This window comes from Cervus elaphus, chromosome 10, assembly GCF_910594005.1.
Source record: "Cervus elaphus chromosome 10, mCerEla1.1, whole genome shotgun sequence".
NCBI lineage: Eukaryota > Metazoa > Chordata > Mammalia > Artiodactyla > Cervidae > Cervus > Cervus elaphus.
The window spans coordinates 18,468,090-18,490,367 of record NC_057824.1 but is presented as its reverse complement, the minus strand read 5'-3'; the positions used below and the strand labels follow the sequence as shown (position 1 = coordinate 18,490,367).

General features: G+C 53.9%; 1 protein-coding gene across 3 annotated transcripts; it reads left to right on the top strand.

Annotated features, from left to right (window-relative positions):
• Positions 1-1,241: 1,241 nt before the first annotated feature.
• Positions 1,242-22,055, top strand: CDIP1 (cell death inducing p53 target 1). Of its 3 annotated transcripts, none has more exons than XM_043914212.1 (6): positions 1,242-1,396; positions 18,619-18,701; positions 19,155-19,259; positions 19,364-19,519; positions 19,814-20,087; positions 20,196-22,055. In XM_043914212.1, the coding sequence occupies exons 3-6, from the start codon at positions 19,175-19,177 to the stop codon at positions 20,305-20,307; spliced, it is 627 nt and encodes a 208-aa protein (XP_043770147.1). In that variant the 5' UTR covers positions 1,242-1,396; positions 18,619-18,701; positions 19,155-19,174; the 3' UTR covers positions 20,308-22,055. The 3 variants fall into 3 exon arrangements, with proteins under 3 accessions (XP_043770147.1, XP_043770146.1, XP_043770148.1); XM_043914211.1 differs by lacking the exon at positions 1,242-1,396 and adding an exon at positions 1,583-1,749; XM_043914213.1 differs by lacking the exon at positions 1,242-1,396 and adding an exon at positions 1,794-1,978.
• The last annotated feature ends 223 nt before the right edge of the window (positions 22,056-22,278 follow it).

Sequence of the window (22,278 nt, the reverse complement as noted above, 5' to 3'; positions counted from 1 at the left end):
TGCTGATGATCCATCAGCTCTGCTATCTCCCACCCCCCGCCCTCCTCCAGTGAGTAACCCTTCTTGCCTGTTCACTCGATGCCGGCCCCTGTATGTCAGCTGTTAAATAGTATACTACAGTACTTTTCAAGCTACTGTCCTGTAAGATTAAAAATGTGTTCTTTGTGTTTTTCATCTATTATTTGTGTGAAAAGTACTACAAACCTATTAGAGTACAGTACTGTACAGCCTATCGTGTCAGTTGGGTACCTAGGCTAACTTGAACACATTGGACTTACTAACTCATTCTCAGAATGGAACTTGTTTGTATGTAGGGGACTTACTGTACTGAACCACTGCTCCCAGGGAAATGCAGGGTAAGATTCCTGTCAGCTACTTGTCACAATATTTGCATCAATTAATTAACACATAACCATGTTTTGAGTGTTTCTGTTTAAAAATACTTTATTTAATATACATTTCACTCAATAACATTGAACTCAAGGCTAACAACACTATAACTCATGTCTGCACAGCTGACCTAACACAAATATTTTCTGTGTAAGATCTTCTGGTACTCAGAAAAACTGAACAGCACATCAATACCATGCTTGGGGGCCATTTTAAAAAGCAGAACCAATCAAAAGCACAAAAATGTGAATATGGCATTAAATATACCTTCTAGAACTTCCCTGGCGGTCCAGTGATTGGGACTCCATGCTTCCAATGCAGGGGCACCAGTTGGATCCCTGGTCAGGGAACTAAGATCCCACACGCCTCACAGGGCGAGAAAAAAAAAAAAAAAAAAATTTAATTAATTAATTAATTTTTAAAAATGCCTACTAACACGCTGAACAATAACAAAACACTTAACAGTATGAGAGCTGAAAGGAGAAGACGGAGTGTTGTCTCATTTAAGCTCTGCTTCGAATCTCCGTATCACGCAACCACCATCGTTCCCACCTGGGCTTGTCCACATAACGGCCATTGCCTATACAATAAATACTTGTGGAATAAAGGAACAAAAGTGCCTGGAAGGACAGCAGGTGCGTTTTGCTGTGGCAGATATGGAGTTGGAGGGGCAGTGTAGGGGCGGGACTGGTGCACCGGTAGGGAAACCTCCCGTGATTTTCCAGTCACCTCACCTAACAAAGTCACCTCATCTGACGACCCCCAGGTCCCGCCACGTGCCTCTCCTGGCCCGAAGCGCTAGCGCTCGCCTGAGGCCCGCAGGGCTAGTCACGTGCGGTCTAGAGGCCACGCCCCCGAGCTGACCTCACGGCCCCGCCCTCACTGTGACGCCGCGGGCCTCGGCCCTGCCCCAAAGCCTACCCGCGTCCTTCTGACAGACGCTCAACTGCGAGCTGCGTAGGCGGTCGTTCTCTTTATTGAGGCCGCCGCCGGTGCCGCGGCGACGGTGAGTCGCCCCGACCATTCTAGACGGCTTCCCGCGGAGTCCCAAGGGAGCAGGGCTGGGCGCTTGCGGCGAGGGACGACCGCCGACCGCGAAGCCCCCTCTCCGCCCCCGCCCGCGGCGCCCGCGCGGTGCACGCCGGGCACTGTGGTCCCCGCTGGCCACTGTGGTCCCCGCTGGCCAGCAGAGCGCGTCTGAAGGGCCTGGACGGACTACATCTCCCAGAGGCCTTTGGGCGGGCGGGGGGTGGTGCGGTGTGTGCGCAAAGCCCCGCGGGGCTGAGGGTCTTGTCCTCCGAGAGCCTGGACCCGGGCTGTCTCTGCGTTCTCTCGGCCTGAGGAGGTCGGCTTGTCGAGGTAAAGGGACCCGGGGGCGGCGCAGCGGGCCAGGAGCCTCCTCCCAGGACGCCGATGCGATCCAGAGCGGTTTTGGGGTTTTGACGTCGTACCGTCGTTTAGGCTGGCTGGCCACCCGCGGGGCTGTGGTGACACCTTAGCCAGGCCCGGACGGGCGGCGGGCTCGATGCACCAGGGGCTGCCGGCCCGCCCCTGGGGTCCCGCCATCATGCCTCCCACATCCTTGCAGGCAAGCTTGGGGAAGTCCCATCCCCAGTTTTCTACATGGGCTGTTTCTTCAAGGAGAGGGGCTCGGGCGGAGGGTCTCGGTGACAAAGAAGCCTCTGCTAGGCTTCGTGGTGACCTTGGCAGGCCCGCCGGGCCCCGCGCGTCTCTGCCTCCCCCGCCTTCCCCGGCCCGCCGGCATCTGTAAATCTCTGCGCCCGCTCTCGGCCACACATGCTGGTGCTAGAGGTGGGGGGTGGAGGCAGTGACCTGGCCTGGCTTTGGGCCCAGCCTCATGCCATTGAAGACCTTGTTGTAGTTGAACTCACAGCATCATGCGAGCCTGGGTTTGGACCCTTGACTCATTTAAGGGTAGGCATGTTTCTGCTTTCTTAGAAATGTTCCCAGGTATTCTCTCAACAGGTGTCAGGTAAGGAGCAAGGGGCTGTAAGTTTCTCCATTGTGGGCCTAAAGTCCTCTGCGTCAGTCACTGGGGCCTTTGTTCAAAAGACTGATTGGGGACCCACCCCCAGAGGTTCAGGTATAGCAGTTATGAGCTGTGCCCCAGGACTCTACTTAATAAGTTCCTCAGATAATTCTCGCGCTCCCTTGGGGCTGAGAACCTTTGTCTTAGAGTGAGGAGGGTGGAGGACCTTGAGCATAGTGTCTTCCCCAGTTTTGTGTGTTTCCTGTGGGCTGCTGGGCGGGGCAGTGCCTGGCAAGTGTGACCTCGCTTCTATTGCTTTGTTCCTTTCCTCAGGGCTGATCTAAGATAAGAGTTGGATGGGGAGAGGCCCACCAGCTCTGCCTTGCCAGACGTTTAATTTTGAAAAATTCCAAAGGTACAGGAAAGTTGAAGAAATTTTACAGTGAACGCCCATAGAACACCGTCTAGAATGTCCAATATTTTATTATACTTTATCACCATTCTAACCATCTCGCCGCATCGGGGTGAGTTGAGGGTATCTGTTTCCTCCCAGATGGTTAAACATGCATAGCATTCAGTAGTCGTGGAATTCTTCCCCTTGTTTTTTAACTGTCTGTATACTTGGAAGTCTTTCTGTTTTCCATCCCAGAGGACCTGAGGACCCTGGATGGGCCTCTGGAACCAGGAAAGAACTTCGTGTGCTCTTGCAAAGATTTGAAAAAACACAACAGGCCGTGGTGGTTCTAGAATCACCCTAAGGGCGAACGCATGGACTGTGTGTATGCTACTTCAGGGAACAGAACTGTTTTGAAGGGGAGCTAATGGAAGGTGTCCCTATGGCCCGGTTGTCCCTCAGATAGACTTGTTAGGAACTGATGCTGGTGGTCAGCTTGGAAGTCGTTCCTGCTCTCTTGCTCCGTTTGAACCTGCTGGTTCGGTGTGTTTCCTAATGCCCGAGGGGCACAGGGCTGCGTAGCCTCTGAGTCCCTTGGGCCCAGGTACTTTATTCCACAGCCATAGACACCAACCCTAACCCTCCCTCTTCAGTGATCTGAAGGGGCGAGAAGAGACAGGGCCTGTGAAAATTCATCTCCACTCAGAAATACTACTAAAAGGGCACAGACATAGTCTTACTCCTCTAGGACACAGGGAGGCGTGCCAGTTAAAGTCGTGGCATCGTATGTTGACGTCTCTGCCCTCATGAGAAGGGAAGCAGCTGTGCCAGTGAGCAGCCAGCATGCGATGGCAGCACCGCAGAGGACACCGGCCGTCAGTGGGGAGGAGAGAGGAGGAGAGCGAGGCTGGCAGCGGTGGCACGAGGCTTATTGTGCCCCCACAAAGAGACTTGGAAGTGGAGTGCACAGCATGGAAATGGGCTGGTTTCTAGGATCCCACAAAGGCCTGCAGTCTCCTCCTCCCTGCATAGACTGGATCCTTCAAGACACATCTCCCCTGAAGGTGGTAGAGGCTGTGGTGTAACTTGTTGCTGCAGGGGGCACCTAGCTGGAGAGGCTGGTAGGCAGAGCCTCTCTCCCTGGGAGGGCCACCCACGCGAGGAGATGCAGGATCTGTCAGCTCCTGAGCCTGTGGACCTACTGCTTCTCCTTCTCTGTGTCATCAGTCTCCGGTGACAATGCTAGGGTCCTGGGACCAGCACTGTCTGCACTCCACAGCCCACACTGGAGGCCTTTTTGTCACTTCCAAGCTACAAAGCATCTGCCTTTCCAGGGCTTCATTTTTCCAGAAAACATGTCTCATCACTTTTTCTGGTGCTCCTGATCTGTGGGTGCTATGAGCTCTCACTTGGTCTGTTCACTGGGTGGTTCAGACCATCCATTCTTACTCCAAGGAGGTGTCATGAGGGGCCAGGAAAAACTGTGAACATGCTGGGTCCGTGTTGTGTCTGTCGACTAAAAAAAAAAGATATACAACTTGAGAATTGTGAGTTAAGTTTTATTTGGGGCAAAATGAGGACTGAAGCCTGGGAGGCAGCATCTCAGATAGCTCTGAGAGACTGCTCCAAAGCGGCAGTGGAGGAAAGTCAATATATAAGGTTTTGGTGAAGGGGGAGTTCAACACCATGAAGCACTCAATTTACAGAAGGTTTTTTGTTAGTCATAAGGATCTGATGTCATCAAGAAGGGATTTAATGCTTCTCTAGATATGAGGAGATGCAAGGATTGAGGTCATAAAATCTGTTCCAAAAAACAAGCAACTATCTAAAGACCTGTCCCACCAGATTCCCTGGAGCACAGAGCGCCTCACTCCACCCTGAACTCCCTCAAGGGTTGTTGTATAGCAGCACGGGGTTCAGTCTCAGTAGAGGCAGATGGCAAATGTCTTTATTGTTCACTCGGTGGCAGTGCTCTTGGTAAGTGCCAATTTGTAGTTGACATGTCCAGTAAGTTTTGATTCAGTCCAAACTCAAATCTGCTTTGTTGTCTGTGTCTTTTCCTTCAAGGAGAAAACAGGCCAGGGAAAGTGGAAGTAGGTCGAGAAGGGTGGAAGAGTTGCCCTGGGTGGGGTTTGAGGAGAATTCCAACACGTTATCACTTCAGGAAGAAGTGAGACAGTTGTCAGAGTTCAAGTGAACATTAAGAGCAGCAGCCTTGCCAGCTTGGGGGGCAGCAGGAGTGAAGTTCTGTCTGTGGTGTGTGCCCTTGGTATGTGCTCTTGCCCACCTGGCCGAACCCTCACCTGTGTTTGGTCATCGTACTCAGTGCCAGTGCTGCAGACCTAGCTCAGGCGCCTCTGCTTCCCCCGGCTGAGGACGCGGCCAGAGGACCAGGTGACTTGCCCGGGGTCGCCATGTAATGACAGCAGGGTCCCAAACCCAGCAGTCCTGAGACGGCAGGCCTGAAGGGAAATGGGGGCTCCCCTGTGAGCATGGCTTTGTGGACCTGACTGACTCAAGAAAAGGGTTTCTTTTCTCATCTGGATATTTGACACACTTATTGGAGAGCCAGCGCGGGCCTTCTCAATGGAGGCTGTGCTCTGGCCCTGTGGGCTGGGTTAGGCCCATGGGAAGCCTTCCCTCACCGACTTGCTTGTTCAGCACCGCTGTGCCAGGGGCTGAGTTGCGCCCCGCGCAATGAGGGACAGGGGATCCCTCTGCAGGGAGGTACAGGAGAGGCTCAGTTTTCTGGAAAGAGGGTTTGGAGGCTGAGGGATGGGTCTTTGGTGGGGGCAGGGTTTGATTTGTTTGGAAGAGAGTGAGCTACAGTCAGGGGTGTCTGGAGTGTAGTGTGATAAAGAGATCTGGAACACACGGCCAAGTCCAGACTTCCCTGTGAACCTTGACCTTAAACCTTGACCAGTAGATAAGATCTGAGAGGTCTTTGAACCTTGGTGTTCACTTGGCTTGCCTACAGATCAGGGTTTAGGGGCACAGACAGCTCTGGGACACCTCCCAGACATCCATCTTGGGGCCTGGGGTGCCGCTCCCTGAAGCAGGGCTTGGGGCACAGCTCCTGCCTGGAGTATCACTTTGTTAGCTGATACTTGATGTGCTGCCTGGGGCCATGGAGAGACTGACCCTTGGCACTACCCCGGCCTTCCAGGAGCTGCCGGCCTGCCTGGGGAGGCTGGGCCCTTGACCACAGTTCTTTCCTCCTAGTGATTCTTAGTTCCAGTCCTGGAAGCCCAGGCCACTACCTTGCAGGGCCTACCTAGGGCTCATCTGGTTCTCGAAGCCTTCCCAGGGCCCTCACCCACAGACCGACCCTTCTCTCACCTGGAGCACCTGCCGTCACAGGTCTCCTTGGGTTTTGCTGAGTATCTTTTGTAAGTTTTTCTCAAGTGCGAGCTCACCTCCATCTGCAGTTCTCTGAGGGCAGGGACCAGGGCAGTGAGTGGCCTCCATGGAGAGGCCTGTGAAGTGTTGGCTGAATTAAAGAGTAAAGAATCTTAAGTCTTTTCAAGCAGGTTGTCACTTGAAAGAAAGAATAAACAAACTTGGGTAGTAATGGCTCTGCTGAATACAGTTGGCTAATCCCAGAACCAGAGGAATTCCGTGTTGTTCATGTGACCACTTCTCAGCTCTGGTACTCGGGGTTGGCCTTGGTTTCTGAGCTCAGGTCATCTGTCTGCCTGCCCCTCCTGGAGAGCGTGGGGGCCACACTGGGACCCATTTCTCTGTGGTCCCAGTCACACTGGCCAAACAGAACCTGTGCCTGCTGGAGGTGGGGGCCAAGCTGTAGGGTCCAGGACTCAGGGACCCACGTTCACATCCCAGACAGTGCAGGGACCCCCCACCTCACCCCCTTGCGCGGCTGTGTGGAGCTCCAGTCCTCTGTGTGGAGCCGCTCTGGTGCTTGGTCTCTCAGTCGCGTCTGACCCTGTGACCCGGTGGACTGTGGCCTCCCAGGCTCCTCTGTCCACGGGACTCTTCAGGCAAGAGTACTGGAGTGGGTTGCTGTGCCCTCCTCTAGGAGGGCACGTGCCTTCCCAACCCTGGGATCAAACCCAGGTCTCCCACACGGCAGGCAGATTACCAGCTGAGCTATGAGGGCCAGCCCTGGGGGAGGCTCTTTTCTCACCTCAGTCCTGTCTTTGCTTGAAGATTCGCCTCAGAAAAGCCCTCCCTTCCCTGCTTATCCTTCCACCGTGGCAGGCCTCACCAGCCGACCTACTAATGTATTTTACCAGTTTCTGTTTTATGGCCCCTCTCCCACCAGTTTGTCGACAGCTGTTTCCTCATCTTCAGGCCTTAGAAAAGAGCCTGATGAGTAGTCCAGGCTTGCCTTTGTGGGCGCTTAGTAATGTCTGAAGACCCAATGTATGTCAGCTGATACCTTGGACTTGGTGATCCCTAGAGACACTTCCAGCCTGAAAGGTGACCTAGATGCATGAGTACACACATGGCCAAAAATAAGGCAACCCCAGATATAACATGAGTTCCCAGTTCCTCAAAGAGGAGATCCAAAATAATTTTGTTCCAAATGCCTCGGGTCAGCTCTTCAGGTCAGATGTCCATTTAGAGTGACAGGAATTTAGTTAAGCTTCCATGTACTATTTCATGGAGTGTAATTTCAAATGCTGGTTACATTTGCTCCCCACTCACATTTCCCAGAGTGCTTTTCCCAGTCTCCCCTTCACCTCTGTGGACATCGTGTCCTTGTCCTGGACACCAGCCCCTGGGGATTGTCAGTGCCGGCCGTGTGGGCGCCCCTTGCTGCATGTAGGGATGTCTCCTCTGGAGAGTGTGTCCCTGGACTGCTGTGTGTCAGCCTGTACACAGCTTCTCACCGCATGCCCTTTCAGAGGCTGTTTACCACTGGAACGGTGAGGTCCCACCCCAGGAATAATTACTAGTCTGCTGGCTTTGGGCTTTTTTCTTTTCACTGACTCCATCCAGGTGACCTCTAGAAGCATGCCACGCTGGACTGACTGAGGCAGACGTTCTCCTCCCAGCGGTGCCCAGTGTGAGAAGTGAGACTGCCTGCAATGCAACACAGGGACTTGGGTGACGCAGAGATGCTCCCGAGGGGTGCATGTAGGACCTTAGAGCTCATGAGGGCAGAAAGGCAAAGCCTTCTCTCAGGAGTATAGAGATCCACTTCTCCCCGACAGAAAAGGGGGACCTGGGCAAGGTCTGGCTGCAGGCCTAGCTCCTCGCCTGGGCTGGTGAGGCCAGCAGGCGTTTGTGTCCAAAATAAGACTCTTAACAGCCAGGGGACCTTATAGTGGCCATGTGGCTGGGCTGCACTTCAGGGCCTAGAACTTGTTTCCTGGATCGGGCTGGTGTGTCTTGATCTGAGATAACCAGTTAAAATAGGAGTCAACCCCAAGGCTGTCCATTTTGCATCAGCTCGCCGTGGTGGTATAGTGGGGCACAGAGCTGGCTTCCATTAAGATTCCACTCTGATTGCCTAAGCATTGGTTCTTTAGACTCATCGCATTTCTAAAATTAGTCCGCCTTCTGGTTACCGAGCCCTGCCTATCCAGCAGGTGCGGCTGTCCTGTTTACTCAGTCGTGGTTGCAGCTGCATCTGTTTTTGGCCCTGGCTCCTCGTTCCCTCCTGTCTGTACTTCCTCCTCAGTGCCAGCGGTAGAAGCAGAAACTGAGCTCCTGAGCCTGGTCCTGCCGGGGGGTGGGGGTGGGGGGCTCGGGGGCAGGAGGAGATCGCTCCACTCATGTCTCGGGCAGGCCCTGTCTCAGTTTGCTCATGCATCTGTCTGTTGGGATTTTCTCACCCGCCCCCTCTGCCAGGTGATCTTCTGCTGGCTCTCCAGGCAGGGTGTCCAAGGCTGGAACTACCTGTAGCCTGCCAGGCTCCTCTGACTGTGGGGATTCTGCAAGCAGGAATACTGGAGGGGGTTGCCATGCCCTCCTCAAGAGGATCTTCCCCACCCAGGATCAAATGCACATCTCTTACGTCTCCTGCGTTGGCAGGCGGGTGCTTGGCCTCACTGTGCACCATGTGGGATCTTAGTTCCCCAACCACAGATCGAACTCATGTTGCCTACATTGGGAGCGCAGTCTTAACCCCTGGGCTCCCGGGAAGTCCCTTGGCAGGCAGATTCTTTACCACCAGTGCCACCTGGAACTACCTTGGATGGTCTTTGTGTCCCAGCTTCATGGGTCTGAATCCCCCCAGTTTCACTAGAGCACTGGGAAGGGACTTGGCACAGAGAACTGACTGGTGTTACCAAATTCCTACAAAACTGAAGTAGAGGCTACAGCTCATGAGTGGGGGGCAGCCCGTCCTTGCGTTTGCCTCGAGGACAGGTGCCTCGAAATGGACTGAATGTGGGAGAAGGTACAGGCAGTGGGGTCATCCTCCAGAAAAGCTGTGTGCACCGATCTGATCTGCCGTGGCCCAGGTCCCCGTGCCTCTGTCCCGGGGGGTCAGACTGGTTTGCCTCGGCTCCAACCAGCCTCAGAGTGGCGGACATCGTGTGCTTATTATTGTCATCATCATGATGGTTCCTAGAAGTCTTACAGCTTTTTTAGCCCAGACCATTCTTGGAGTCCTGTCTGCCGTTTGATTTTCCTTCCAATGAAGAGCAACCAGCATATTCTCTCTTTTCTGTTTAATTGTATACTTCCTTGCCCACGCTCTGCCAAGGCTCCATAAATATAGCTGTTTGTATATCTGCAAAGTATTGTTTGTGTTTGTGGGACACAGTGCTGCCTGCTCTTCTCATCACGACCTCATTGACACAACCCTGTGGGTCTGGGGTGGCTACTGCCATTTCACAGATGGGAAGACGGAGACTCTGAAGGCCTCTGAAGGCCAGATGGGGAGGACCTAGTGCCTGGGCACTAGCAGGCGAGGCGTCTGCACTTTCAGCTTGACCTATGCCATCAGGGCTCCTGCCTCCCCCAGGAAGGGCCCAGGCTGTGGTATTTGGGGCCATTGGCTTAGGCTGATGTATCAGCTCCGTGGAGCTGTGATATTCATCCCAGAGGAGCGTGTGGGGCTGGTGAGGAGAGCAGCCAGATGGGAAAACCAGATCTGCTGTCTGGTCCTTTCCATGTCTTTAGCCCGTTTTGAAGTGTTTAGAATTCCCAAGGCATCAGATACACCCATGTTCAAGTGTAAAGATGAAGAAATGGTTCGCAGCCACCAGTGATGCTGTCTGGGCTGTCTCTCTGTCCTGCCTTTATCAGGAAGGACAATGGAAAAGGGGCAGAGTTCCGGATTTCCAGTCCCACCGGTGCTGAACTTGGTGGCCCCGGGGCCTACTCAGTAAGGCAGTGTGGGCTAGAGGAAGCCAAGGCCTCCGGAAGTCCTTGTGGGAGCTTTTCAGGGAGGGACCTCTTGTTTACAAAGCCTCAGGCCCAGGGAGCACTGTTTATTGTTAATAGTACTTGTTTTCCTTCCCTGTTAAAATAATCAACTGGAAATGTACCAATCACGAGTAGATTCTGGCTGCTGTAGGTTGAGAATTGCTATAAACCAACTTCTCTGTTTCCCTTCGATACTGAGGTTGAGTCTGGCTGCATTTACTCAGAAACCCAAAATAACTGGTGAAAACAAGTGCACTTCTTTCTCACTGCAGGGTAGGGGAGGCGGTCAGGGCCGGGATGCTGTCTCCATGGTCGTCCGGGGCCCGGGCACCTTCAGTTGTCCTCAGCACGGCTTCCATTCCTGAGGTTGTCTCGTGGTCAGTGTGGCTGCGGGGCTGTAGCCTTCAGCCTCCTGGCGGCAGGCAGGAGGAGGGCCAGAGGGCACAGGGTCCATCTCCTGGTGGGGCGGCTCCCTTTCGGCACCTTCCAAGAAGGTCTGTGACCTGTGTGACTCATTGGCCAGAACTGAGCCACATGGGCACCCATCGTTAGAAGGGCTGAGAGCAAATTCACACAGGCACTGCTGCCCTGCTCCTCAGCGGCTCCCAGGTCTGAGCGCTGCAGGGCATCCCCTGGGCCTGTGCCTCTGAGGCCGCCCTGAGACTTGACAGCTCCAGGCTGCTGTCTGGCTGCCCACCCCGGCACAGCCTCCTTCCTGAGGCCTGTGACACTGTCCTGCCACTGTCCCTGTCCCCGCCTCGGCCCGCATTGACCCCACCTCCTCCCCTCACCCGGCTCGCTTGGAGATATGTCTCCTGATCTCTGGAAAGAGTCTGGTCCGCCTATACTTTCACAGAATACTTTCTCATGCACCACTGGTCTTCGCTGTGTCCTTGGGGTTGGGGTTTGGGGTGTGTCTTTGACTCCAGTCTCCTTAACTCAGTTGTGAGCTTCTGGAAGGCAGGACCAAGCCTCTCACTCCCTGCCACTTCCCAGCCTGTGCCCAGCGTGAAGTAGGCGCTACACAGCAGTCAGCACCAACAGACTGCTGGTTATTCCCAAAAGAAGGACCATCCCCTCCAGGGGCTTCTGTTAAGTGGCCACCACACAGACTGTCCTTCAGCCTGCCCCTCGGGACTTGCGAGAACAGGAGGCTTACGTGGCGTTGCCCCGGGAGCCAATGGCCATCCCTGGTGAGCAGCCTTCGGGCAGAGGGACGCCCCCACCGAGGGGGGGGTGTGGACGGCATGGGTCAGGCCTCCAGGAAGGTCTGCTTGCTCACAGGGCCCGAGTGCTTCCGTCCTCGGACCCCGGGCCCCCCCTCCCCGGGTGCTTGGCTTTCACCGTGGGCCTCCACCCCTCACAGAGCAGTGGGCGCCTCCTTGGTTCAGCAGGTAGGAGCTGAAGACAAGGCATAAAGCTGCCTTTCTGTTTTCCCGGCAAAGCCCCAAGCCCTTCTGGCCAGCTTCCTAGAACCTGCCTCCCGGGGACAGAGGAGCCCTCCAGGGCCAGCTGGCATCATGGTGCGGTGGCTGTGGGAGCTGTGGGCTGAGCTCCTGGAGCAGCCGGCAGGCCGGCCCAGCTCTGGGAAACTCGGCCCTGCAGCTGCTGCCTCCAGGGCTCCAGGTGGACGCCAGGGTCCAGGCCCAGTACCCTTCCCTGGGCACTGCAGCCATGGAGTGCCAGGGCAGCTGCTGGGAAAGAGCACTGGCCCTTCAGGAGGACTGCTGGGCTGTCTTCCTTTCCAGAAGGCATCTCAGGGGCCCTGAGGTTGGCCTCCACTTGCTAGGCCTCAGTGACCTCTGCGGGCCAGGCCCTAAGGCTGGACTGGCTCACCGGTGCCCACGATGCTGGGGGACCAGAGGCTGCTGAGGCAGAGGCAGCAGTGCCTGTGTTGTTTTCCTTCCTGTTGGATGTTGTTCACAGTAATCAACCCCGATAACCAGGGTCATTTATTCAGTGTTCTTGTGTGCGAGGCCTCAAGATACTGCTCTGGGCAGTTCGCATATGTCTTTACTATAAAACTTGCTCCAGCCCTGAGCGGTAGGTGTGGTTACAGACAGGAAACTGAGGCTCAGTGAGGTCACACCGCTGCACAGTGGGAGAGCTGCGTCTGAACTAGTCTGGTGCGTGTGGCAGCAGGCACATCCCTGGAGTGACAGCACCCGCTCGGAGGCCCCCTGGGACGGTCCCCTCTCGGTCCCTCTGGCTGTGGAGCCCTGACCTGCTCTGCCTGCAGGTACCCTCTTACCAGCTGGGGGCTCCTCTTGCCCAGCAGCTCTTGAAGAGTGACTTGCAGTCGCCTGGAGGCTCCCTGTGATCTTCCAGGGGCTGAAGGTCAGAGCGTGTTTATGAGGACACTTGGAGGTTATAAGTTATTCTGTTTCCATCACGTTGGCCTTCGAAGGGGCGGTGCCGCAGCAGTGGGACTTAGCTCACGGTGTGGTACCGCTGTGCCAGCGGTTGTCGTGGTTGTGTTCCTGCAGGCTTCACTGAAGCAGCAGCAGTAAAAATGACTTGAGTGTATTAGCTGGACCCTTGGGTGCACGTTAACGTTTTGTGTGGTGAAATGAGAGGAGGCGCATGCAGCATGCTGGGTCCCTCAGGGGAAGCACGGGTGCAGCTGTTGGAGCTGTGAGCCCAGCCACTCAGCGGGTGTTTTCATGGCGCTCCACACTTACTTAAAATAACAGCTGACACACAGACTCCAGTTATTCAGACTTGGGGATTCAGCCGACAAGGTGAGCCTGCAAGGAAAACAACTGACCTTTTGTTTTTGTATTTGTTGCCAGTGATAAAATTTGAGCTTTCAAGTGAAAATGTTAAAATCTTGGAAAACTTGTTTTTGCTGCTGTGAGCTTGACAACTTCCCAGTAGTAAAGACTTTTCTGATGGGATTGGTGGCGATACTAACAATGTGATTTTTTTTTTTTTGAGAGGGGCATATAGTGAGATGCCTTGACATTGCCAGATCTACATAATCAGGCTCATAAATGTGGACCAGAATTTTCCCCCCAGGCATGCTGTTATAAAACCAGCCATGTGTAAAAGAGCCATTCCAAATACAAGGTAGCCCAGTGATTTTTTTCAGTGTAATAGGGAAAATTTTGTTGTGAAAGATTCGTATTCCATATTGCAGATAATCTTTAAGAACTGTCAAGTTTGGGTGTGGTGTTGAAGAATATCCACAATAAGCTGAAAAGACTATTCAGTCCCTCCCTCCTTTCCAGCTGCTTACTGTAGGAGGCTGGGTTTTCTCATACTTCATCCAAAACATCACAATAGATTGGATGGAGAAGCAGATACAGGCATCCAGCTGCCCTCTCTTAAGCCAGACTTTTTTATTTTATAGAAGCATAGTTAATTTATAACACTGTTAATTTCTGCTGTACAGCAGTGATTCAGTTATACATACATATTCACTATTTTTCATATTCTTTGGCTCATCACAGGCTATTGAATATAGTTCTTGTGCTACAGTAGGACCTTGTTATTTATCCCTTCTATATAGTCTGCATCTGCTAATCCCAAACTCTCCGTCCTTCCTGGCCCCCCTCCCCCGGCATCCACAAGTCTGTTCTGTCTGTCTGTAAGTCTGCTTGTGTTTCATAGGTAAGTTCATTTGTGTCATATTTTAGATGCCCCAGCGGCTCAGCAGGTAAAGAATCTACCTGCAATGTGGGAGATCTGGGTTCGATCCGTGGGTTGGGAAGATCTCCTGGAGAAGGGAAAGGCTACCCACTCCCGTATTCTGGCCTGGAGAATTCCATGGACTGTAAAGCCCATGGGGTCACAAAGAGTCAGACACGACTTAGCGACTTTCACTTAGATTCCACATATAAGTGATACCATATGGTATTTATCCTCACTTCCTTTAGTGCCATCATCTCTCAGTCCATCCATGTTGCTGCAAATCGCCTGACTTCATTCTTTTTTATGGCTGAGTAGTATTCCATTGTGCATATGCACCACATCTTGTCCATCCACTCATCTGTCAGTGGAGGTTTATTTTAGGCTGTTTCCATGTCTCGACTATAGTGAACAGTGCTGCTGTGAACATGGGGGTGCATGCATCTTTTTGAATTATAGTTTTGTCCAGATATATGCCTAGGAGTGGGATTGCTAGATCATTTAGCAACTTTATTTTTCTTTTTTTTCTTTCATTTAGCAACTTTATTTTTCACTTTTTGAGGACCCTACATACTGTTCCATAGTGGTTGCTCCAATTTACATTCCCACCAGCAGTGTAGGAGGGTTCCCTTTTCTTCGCATCCTCTCCAGTATTTGTTATTTGTAGACTTTCTAATGATGTTAAGCCAGACTTGTAAAGGGTTTGTGGAAATGTAAAACAATGCCAGTCTTCTTATTAAATCTTGTTTTGGAAAGTAGTTATTTTAAATTTTTGTTAACATGTAATGAGTTAATCTCTTTAATGAACAAATACTTTTAACAGTTCCTCATTTTTGGTTTCTAATAAGGTAAGTATTGTTAGGTATAATCCACAAAATCTTTTTGGTGTCCTTAGTAATTGAGGGTTAAGGGGTCCTGAGACCAAAAAACTTGAGAACGGCTGTTGCAGCCGACCCTGGCGGAGCTGATGTCAGAACGTCCTCCGTCTGGCCGCCGCGCTCCCCTTGGCTCTGTCTCAGCCCCATGCCCTTCCTCATCCTCCAGGAACCTGCATGTGTGCGCGGACGGAGCTCAGCCCCACGCTGCCCTCCCTGCCTTCCTCCAGAAGATGGGGTTGGCGTTCCCTCAGCAGGTCCTGTGTGGGGTGGGGACCCCGGAGGCAGGGTCGGCACCCTCCCCGTGCAGAGTGCTCATACTGTTGGCTCAGACTACAGAATGGAGTTTCCAGCAGGGGATGGAGCCAGGGAGGAGAGCATCCTGCTGGCCCAGGCCCAGACCCTCCCGGCTTCCTCGGGGAGACCCCAGGCTGCCTCTGGCTGCTGCCAGTTGGCCAGGCCCTGGCCCTGGCTCAACAGCCGCGCGCGCTGCAGTGAATGAGGAGGAGCTGGGAGCAGAGCAGGACGCCAGGGCTGCTTCCCGGGGCCGGAAGTCTTGTGCTTTTAATTCCACGCAGGGACGTGGGGAGACTGGGCTCTGCAGAAAGTGCCTGGCCCTGTGTCCCACCCCAGAGGCCCCCAGCACCTGCTGTTCTGGGGAAGACGAGATGAGACTGCAGCAGGAAATGGGTCCAAAGACAGACAGACATGGAGATGGGCTTCATCCCACTTTGTGTGTGCGTGCGCTCAGATGTGTCTGACTCTTTTGGACCCCATGCATTGTAGCCCACCAAGCTCCTCTGTCCATGGGATTTCCCAGACAAGAATACTGGAGCAGGTTACCATATCCTTCTCCAGGGGATCTGCTTGACTCATAGGTCGAACCTGCGTCCCCAGCGTTTCTGCATCACAGGCGGATTCTTTACCCGCTGAGCCACTGGGGAATCTCACTTTAGGGTGACTGAAATATTCTGTGCTAGGTTGTGTTGGTCATAGGTGCAGAGGGGCCTGCCCCCCAGGCTGTGCCGTGGCTTAGAAAGGCAGCTGCAGGGTGGGTGTGGAGGGGAGAGGAGACAGGAGCGGCGGGGCCTGGGGGGAAGCAGTGCCTGCCCCAGGTTCAGCGACGCCGGGGGCCGTGTCTTCCTTCTTACTGATGCAGGAGACAAACGAAACCAAGTGTCATCTTAACATTACAGATCAGTGATTAACAGTATTCAAAGTGTGCACTGTAAGTCAGCATCATCCTTCACCAGAAGGTATGAAATGTATTTTTTGACCTAATAATCTCACTTCTGGTGTGTTTAGGCCAAAGAAATAATCCAAGAAAGGGAAAGAGCACTAGTCAAAGGTGTTGCTGTGTTTTTATGACAGTAACAAGGAACCTTCTAAATGATTTAATAGGGATTGGTCAAGTAAACAAGGATGGGCCCCTTTTTGGAAATACTAAAATCTATGAACATGGAGTCTTACAGGATAGAGGAAATATACGTGACACAGTGTTAAAAGGATTTAACTTTGTCACAACAGCAACTGTATAAAAACCTAGCTGCCTGTGCAGACTGGCAGGGACAGGCAGAGACTGGCTGCATTAGGGTGATAAGGTTGGGCAGTTGTGTTTTCCTTCAGTTTAATAAGTTTTATTGACGTACAATAATCTGCATACCATATGATTTCCCCATTTAAAGTGTGCAACTCAGGGACTTCCCTGGCAATCCAGTGTTAAAACTCCGTGCTCCAAGTGCAAGGGGGAATAGGTTCAACTCCTGGTCAGAGAATTAAGATCATGCCTCAGCTGAAAAATTTTAAAGTGTGCAATTCAGTGGTTTTTAGTATAGTCACAGAATCATGCAACCGTCATTCCAGTTTTACAACATCTGTTGATGGACACTTGAGTTGTTTACACGTTTTGGCTATTATTAGTAATTCTGCTCTGAACATTCTTGCACAGGTTTTTGTGTGGACATGAGTTTTCAGTTCTTTGGGGTATATACCTAGGAGTGGAATTGCTGGGTAACTCTCGAAGAACTGCCAGACTGTCTTCCAGAGCAGCTACACCAGCAGTGGGGTGGGGGAGAGGTTCCAGTTTCTCTACATGATACTCATTATTGTCCTTTTCATCTTAGCCATCCCAGTAGGTAGGAAGCGGTACCTTGTAGTTTTGATTTGCCTTTTGGCTCACAGTGTTCAGGTTCTTTTCATGTGCTTATTGAGCATTTGTTTATCTTTGGAGAAATGTCTGTTCCCATCCTTTTGCCCATTTTAAAAAACTGAGTCATCTTTTCTGTTAATGAGTTAGAAAAGTTCTTTATGTATTCTAAATGGTGCAGGTCCCTAAGATACTTGATTTGAAAGAATTCTCCTACATTGTGTGGGCTGTCTTCCCACTTTCTTGATGGTGTCCTTAGAAGCACAAATCTTACATTTTGATGAAATTGATTTTATCTTTTTTCACTTTTGTTGCTTGGACTCAGTCCTTCTGGCCCTGCCACTGGTTTGTTACATTTAATATTTAAACTGACTGACTCCAGGCTCCCTCTCCCTCAGCAGGATTGTTCAGTTCAGTTGCTCAGTCGTGTCCGACTCTTTGCAACCCCATGAATCGCAGCACACCAGGCCTCCCTGTCCATCACCAACTCCTGGAGTCTACCCAAACCCATGCCCATTGAGTCGGTGATGCCATCCAGCCATCTCATCTTCTGTCATCCCCATTCTCCTGCCCCCAATCCTTCCCACCATCAGGGTCTTTTCCAGTGAGTCAACTCTTTGCATGAGGTGGCCAAAGGATTGGAGTTTCAGCTTCAACATCAGTCCTTCCAATGAACACCCAGGACTGATCTCCTTTAGGATGGACTCGTTGGATCTCCTTGCAGTCCAAGGGACTCTCAAGAGTCTTCTCCAACACCACAATTCAAAAGCATCAGTTCTTTGGTGCTCAGCTTTCTTCACCGTCCAACTCTCACATCCATACATGACCACTGGAAAAACCATAGCCTTGACTAGATGGACCTTTGTTTGCAAAGTAATGTCTCTGGTTTTAAATATGCTGTCTAGGTTGGTCATAACTTTCCTTCCAAGGAGTAAGCGTCTTTTAATTTCATGGCTGCAGTCACCATCTGCAGTGATTTTGGAGCTCCAAAAAATAAAGTCAGCCACTGTTTCCCCATCTGTTTGCCATGAAGTGATGGGACCAGATGCCATGATCTTAGTTTTCTGAATGTTGAGCTTTAAACCAACTTTTTCACTCTCCTCCTTCACTTTCATCAAGAGGCTTTTTAGTTCCTCTTCACTTTCTGCCATAAGTGTGGTGTTGTCTGCTTATCTGAGGTTATTGCTATTTCTCCTGGCAATCTTGATTCCAGCTTGTGCTTCTTCCAGCCCAGCGTTTCTCATGATGTACTCTGCGTATAAGTTAAATAAGCAGGGTGACAATATTGGGGACCCCCTATTCCTGTAGCTCTTTTTCCTAGTTCACATTATTTCAGTTAAAAAGTCTCACTTTAAAATGCTACTAATTTAGGAGCTTTCATGCTGTTGAAGAGAGTTGAAGGAAGTGTCTTACTAAAGGGGACAATGCAGACCCAGGGCGGGAAGGTGGCCTGCTTCTCCAGCAGCAGGTGCTTTTAGTGAACTTTGCAAAGGAAATGAGGGAGAGTATGTCCCCAGACAGACAGCGCCTCCTTCCTTCTCACCATCCTCCCTGACCACACCACTGTGCCACTGCTGTGGAGAGATGCCCTCGGTTTTCATTGCTTCCTGCAGGGCATGTGGACGTGCGGGGGCTGCTTCGGGCTGGTGGAGAGAGGATGGAGGACCGGCTGTGGTCCTGGGGGGACTGCAGCTGTGGGGAGGGGAGGGGGAGCTTGGGCGTGGGTAGGGACATGGGATGGCACCGAGTTGGGCAGTGGTGCCAGGGCAGTGTGGCTGCCTGGGGCCACGTGCCCAGGGCCAGCTCTGCCCCGGTGCTGAGGGCTCTGCTTGTGGGTCTCCCCCCGAAACAGCTCCCAGAGCCCTGCGTGTTCGCCCAGGCCGGCGGTGGAAGGAGCCTCAGCTGCCTGTCTCCTCTGAGTACCTGGGATCAGAGGTACAGTGTCGCCCAGCCCTCCACAGGCAGGCCCTGGCGTGGAGGTCAGCCTGGTGCTCCCTCAGGGTAGGGGTGGCGAGGACCCAGGCGGCCTCCCCTTGAGACACCCTAGATGAGGTTCCCAAGCTGCTGGGTTCTGCCCCCTTCACCAGGCCACGCCCCTGCCCTCGCTCCCACACAAAAGTGTGGGTGACCCCTGAGGCTGGTGTTTCTGGAGGTTGCAGGATGGTGGCTCTGGGCTGTGGTGGGGCATCTCCAGGGCCTGGGGGCAGCTGAGTCTGTGCTGCCGAAGGATCGGCCCGGCCCACGCCAAGCGATGAGATCTGTGTGGGGGGACGAATGAAGGTGACCCGAGGCCAAGAGCAAGGGACGCCTGCGGGCGCCACGGAAGGCCCTGTGTCCGGGGGCAGCGGGTAGCTTGGAGCCCAGCCTGCACCCTGGTTTCTCCTCCAGGCCCGGGAGAAGCAGCGAAGATGTCGAATGATCCTCCCCCTCCTTATCCTGGGGGCCCCACAGCCCCCCTTCTGGAGGAGAAAAGTGGCGCTCCGCCCACGCCAGGTAGGGTCCCATGCCCTTGCCAGCTGCTGGGAGCTGCACCTGGAGCAGCGCCCCTCCAACAAGTAAGCCTCTGCGCTTCCCCCCCAACCCCCCGCCCCGTCCAGGCCGCACCTCCCCAGCTGTGATGCAGCCCCCGCCGGGCATGTCGCTGCCCCCTGCAGACATCGGCCCCCCTCCCTACGAGCCGCCCGGTCACCCGACACCCCAGCCCGGCTTCATCCCTCCACACGTGAACGCAGACGGCACCTACATGCCTCCAGGTAAGACGGAAAGGAACCTGGCTAGTTTGTGCTTTCGGCGGGCAGGCTGTGAGGGTGTTTAATTAAGGGCAGAGACACGGGAAGGTGCCCAAGAGCACAGTACAGGGAGCTTCTCTGTCCTCTGGGACAGAGACCAGGAAAGGCTGGGAGGACGATGGTCACTCGGGCCCAGGGCCTGGTCCCCAAGCTCATGTCCTTGGGTGCTGGAGGCTCCGGGCTTTGTGCTCACCTTTCCCGTGGGGCCAGCGGCCCGGCCCGCCAGTGACCCGCCTTTGCTCTGTCTTCTGTTTCCAGGTTTCTACCCTCCTCCGGGTCCCCATCCACCCATGGGCTACTACCCACCGGGGCCCTACCCACCTGGGCCCTACGCTGGCCCTGGGGGCCACACGGCCACGGTCCTGGTCCCCTCAGGGGCTGCCACCACCGTGACAGTGCTGCAGGGAGAGATCTTCGAGGGCGCACCCGTGCAGACGGTGTGTCCCCACTGCCAGCAGGCCATCACCACCAAGATCTCCTATGAGATCGGCCTGATGAACTTCGTGCTGGGCTTCTTCTGCTGCTTCATGGGGTAGGTGGTGCAGGCACCCGCGGGGTGGGGCTGCGCCCACCTCTGCTGCCCTGGAGGGGGCCGGGCCCTCAGCCCCTGCTCTTCAGGCCCCCGTCTCTCCTGATGCAGGTGTGACCTGGGCTGCTGCCTGATCCCCTGCCTCATCAACGACTTCAAGGATGTGACGCACACGTGCCCTAGCTGCAAGGCCTACATCTACACGTACAAGCGCCTGTGCTGACGGGCTGGGCCTGGACTCCCCGCTGTCCGTCTGGCCCCCGTGCTTCGCCCCCCGCACTCAGTGGCTCACCTCCCTGCTCCCACTTGGGGGTGGAAGCCGTTCCACTGGTCCTCCCCTGGAAGTCTTGTCCTCTTCGCCTTGCCCTTCCCTGAGTATCTGACTCTTGTGGCAAAAATTCTGTTGGATTTCAGGCCAAGGGTCAGCGAGTGGTGGGGGCTGGCACTGAGCTTGTGTGCTGCTGGCGTGCTAGGTATTTGTGATCAAGAAGACAAGAGGGAGTGGTCTCCTCACATGGTCCTCCCTGCTGGGGTTTCTTCCGCCATTTCTGTACCAGGTACAGGTTCGGTCCAGAGTCTCCCTGGGACCAAAAGCAGCCAGAGCCGCGGCTGGTTCCCCAGACCAGGGCCTGCGGTGGGGCTGAGCCCATAGCCACTGTCGTTTCTGATCTACTGGGCTGAGAGTAGCGGATGGACCCAGGCAGGCCTGAGTTTGTGGATGCTAGAGGCAGGCATGATGGTCAGAAGGAATGACTCTGGCCCTCAGAACTCAGGAATTCGTAACTGTGCCCAGGAATCACCTGGGGTAAATAGAGGTCAGCACGCCTGCAGGCCATGGGGTGAGGGACTGGACCCTAGCTTGCCAAGCAGGGATTCTCCTTGGCCCCTGCCCAGCTGCCTTTCATCCACACTGTTGTGAAGCCCGGCCTTTGCTGGGGCTGGAAGGAATGCCCAGGAGCCCAGCCATCTGGCTGTACCGTGTCCTTGCCACATGTGGGCACAGCCTCTGCCTGGTGCCAGGTGGGACCAGAGATGACAGAGCGGGGCTTCCCTGCGGGCCCTCTGGGTTCTGCAGTGCACGCTCCACGGGCCCTCCCAGTGCCCACAGGGCCCTGCACTCCGGCTGGTTCGCCATCACTGCTCTCGCTCCAACCGCAGGCGCTGCAGCAGGAGCAGCCGTGGCGCCGGACTGGGGACAGGCTGGGGACAATGAAGGAGCAGCCACAAGTGGCAGAGGTGCCCCGGTGGCCACCAGCCCTGCCCTGGGCCTGAGCACACACTGTTTCCTGAAGGGTTTGTCTGTGAACTTGCTCCCGTGGACCGCTGTATCCTGCCGCCCCCTCCTGGTCTTGCACGGCCACTGCATGGCCTCCTGTCACTGTGAACCGTGGCCAGTCTCAGTTGATAGTTCCTCATTAAATTGGCCCTTTCACTCCCCTGCCTGAGGCCTCTGCTCTCTTGCCTGGCTTCCTTCTTTTGTGAGGGAAAGAGGGTGGGGGGCCTGCAGGTAGTTGGAAGGCAGGGGGTCAAGACCTCAGGGTCTCAGTGCTTCTGCTGAACCCACTACCCAAGGACGATGACGGTGTCTCAGTCCCTGGTTAAACCCATCGGAGCCTAACTGTGACTGCGCTATCAGGCTTCCTTACTGATAATGTCACCTGTCTCCACAGCACGCACCTGCCCATGGGGTCTGCAACCTGGAGACACCCCCCAGCCAGAGCTTGGGGTCATCAACCCTGTGGGGAGGTACCCTCGCTCCCTTGAGCAGGGCAGAGCCACCGGGGCTGAGGCATCGGGTCTGCAGGCTGCTGGGGCGGGCAGGCAGCTGGGCCCCCACCCCTCATCTGACTTGTGAAGGCCAGTGGGCTTGGTCAGTTACTGAAGTGTTCCCACCATTTAATTCTTTTTTTAAGTAACACTTTCACAGATTCTCAATATATAGAATAGGTAATAAACTCTTATTAAAATAAATACTTAAGTTCATTTCTATTTTAGACAATGAATTATTACATAATGCAAGTATATGCTCTTTTATCTTAGGTATTTAAAAAAAAAAAAGGCAGGAAAACTAAAGCACTCTGAGAACTAGAAAACCGAGGGACCACATGGACGTCCACGTCCCTGAGAGGTGGCTCACGGACTCCCTGGAAGGAGGGTGCTGGGCAGGGACCGGGCAGTGTTGGAGCGCGAGGGG

What these genes read in the sequence shown, in the direction of transcription:
- CDIP1 (XM_043914212.1), top strand. Translation starts at nt 19,175, where the DNA reads ATGTCGAATGATCCTCCCCCTCCTTATCCTGGGGGCCCCACAGCCCCC. An exon ending in CGGCACCTACATGCCTCCAG is followed by an intron (nt 19,520 to 19,813) that starts GTAAGACGGAAA and finishes TTCTGTTTCCAG; the next exon opens with GTTTCTACCCTCCTCCGGGT. An exon ending in TTCTTCTGCTGCTTCATGGG is followed by an intron (nt 20,088 to 20,195) that starts GTAGGTGGTGCA and finishes CTCCTGATGCAG; the next exon opens with GTGTGACCTGGGCTGCTGCC.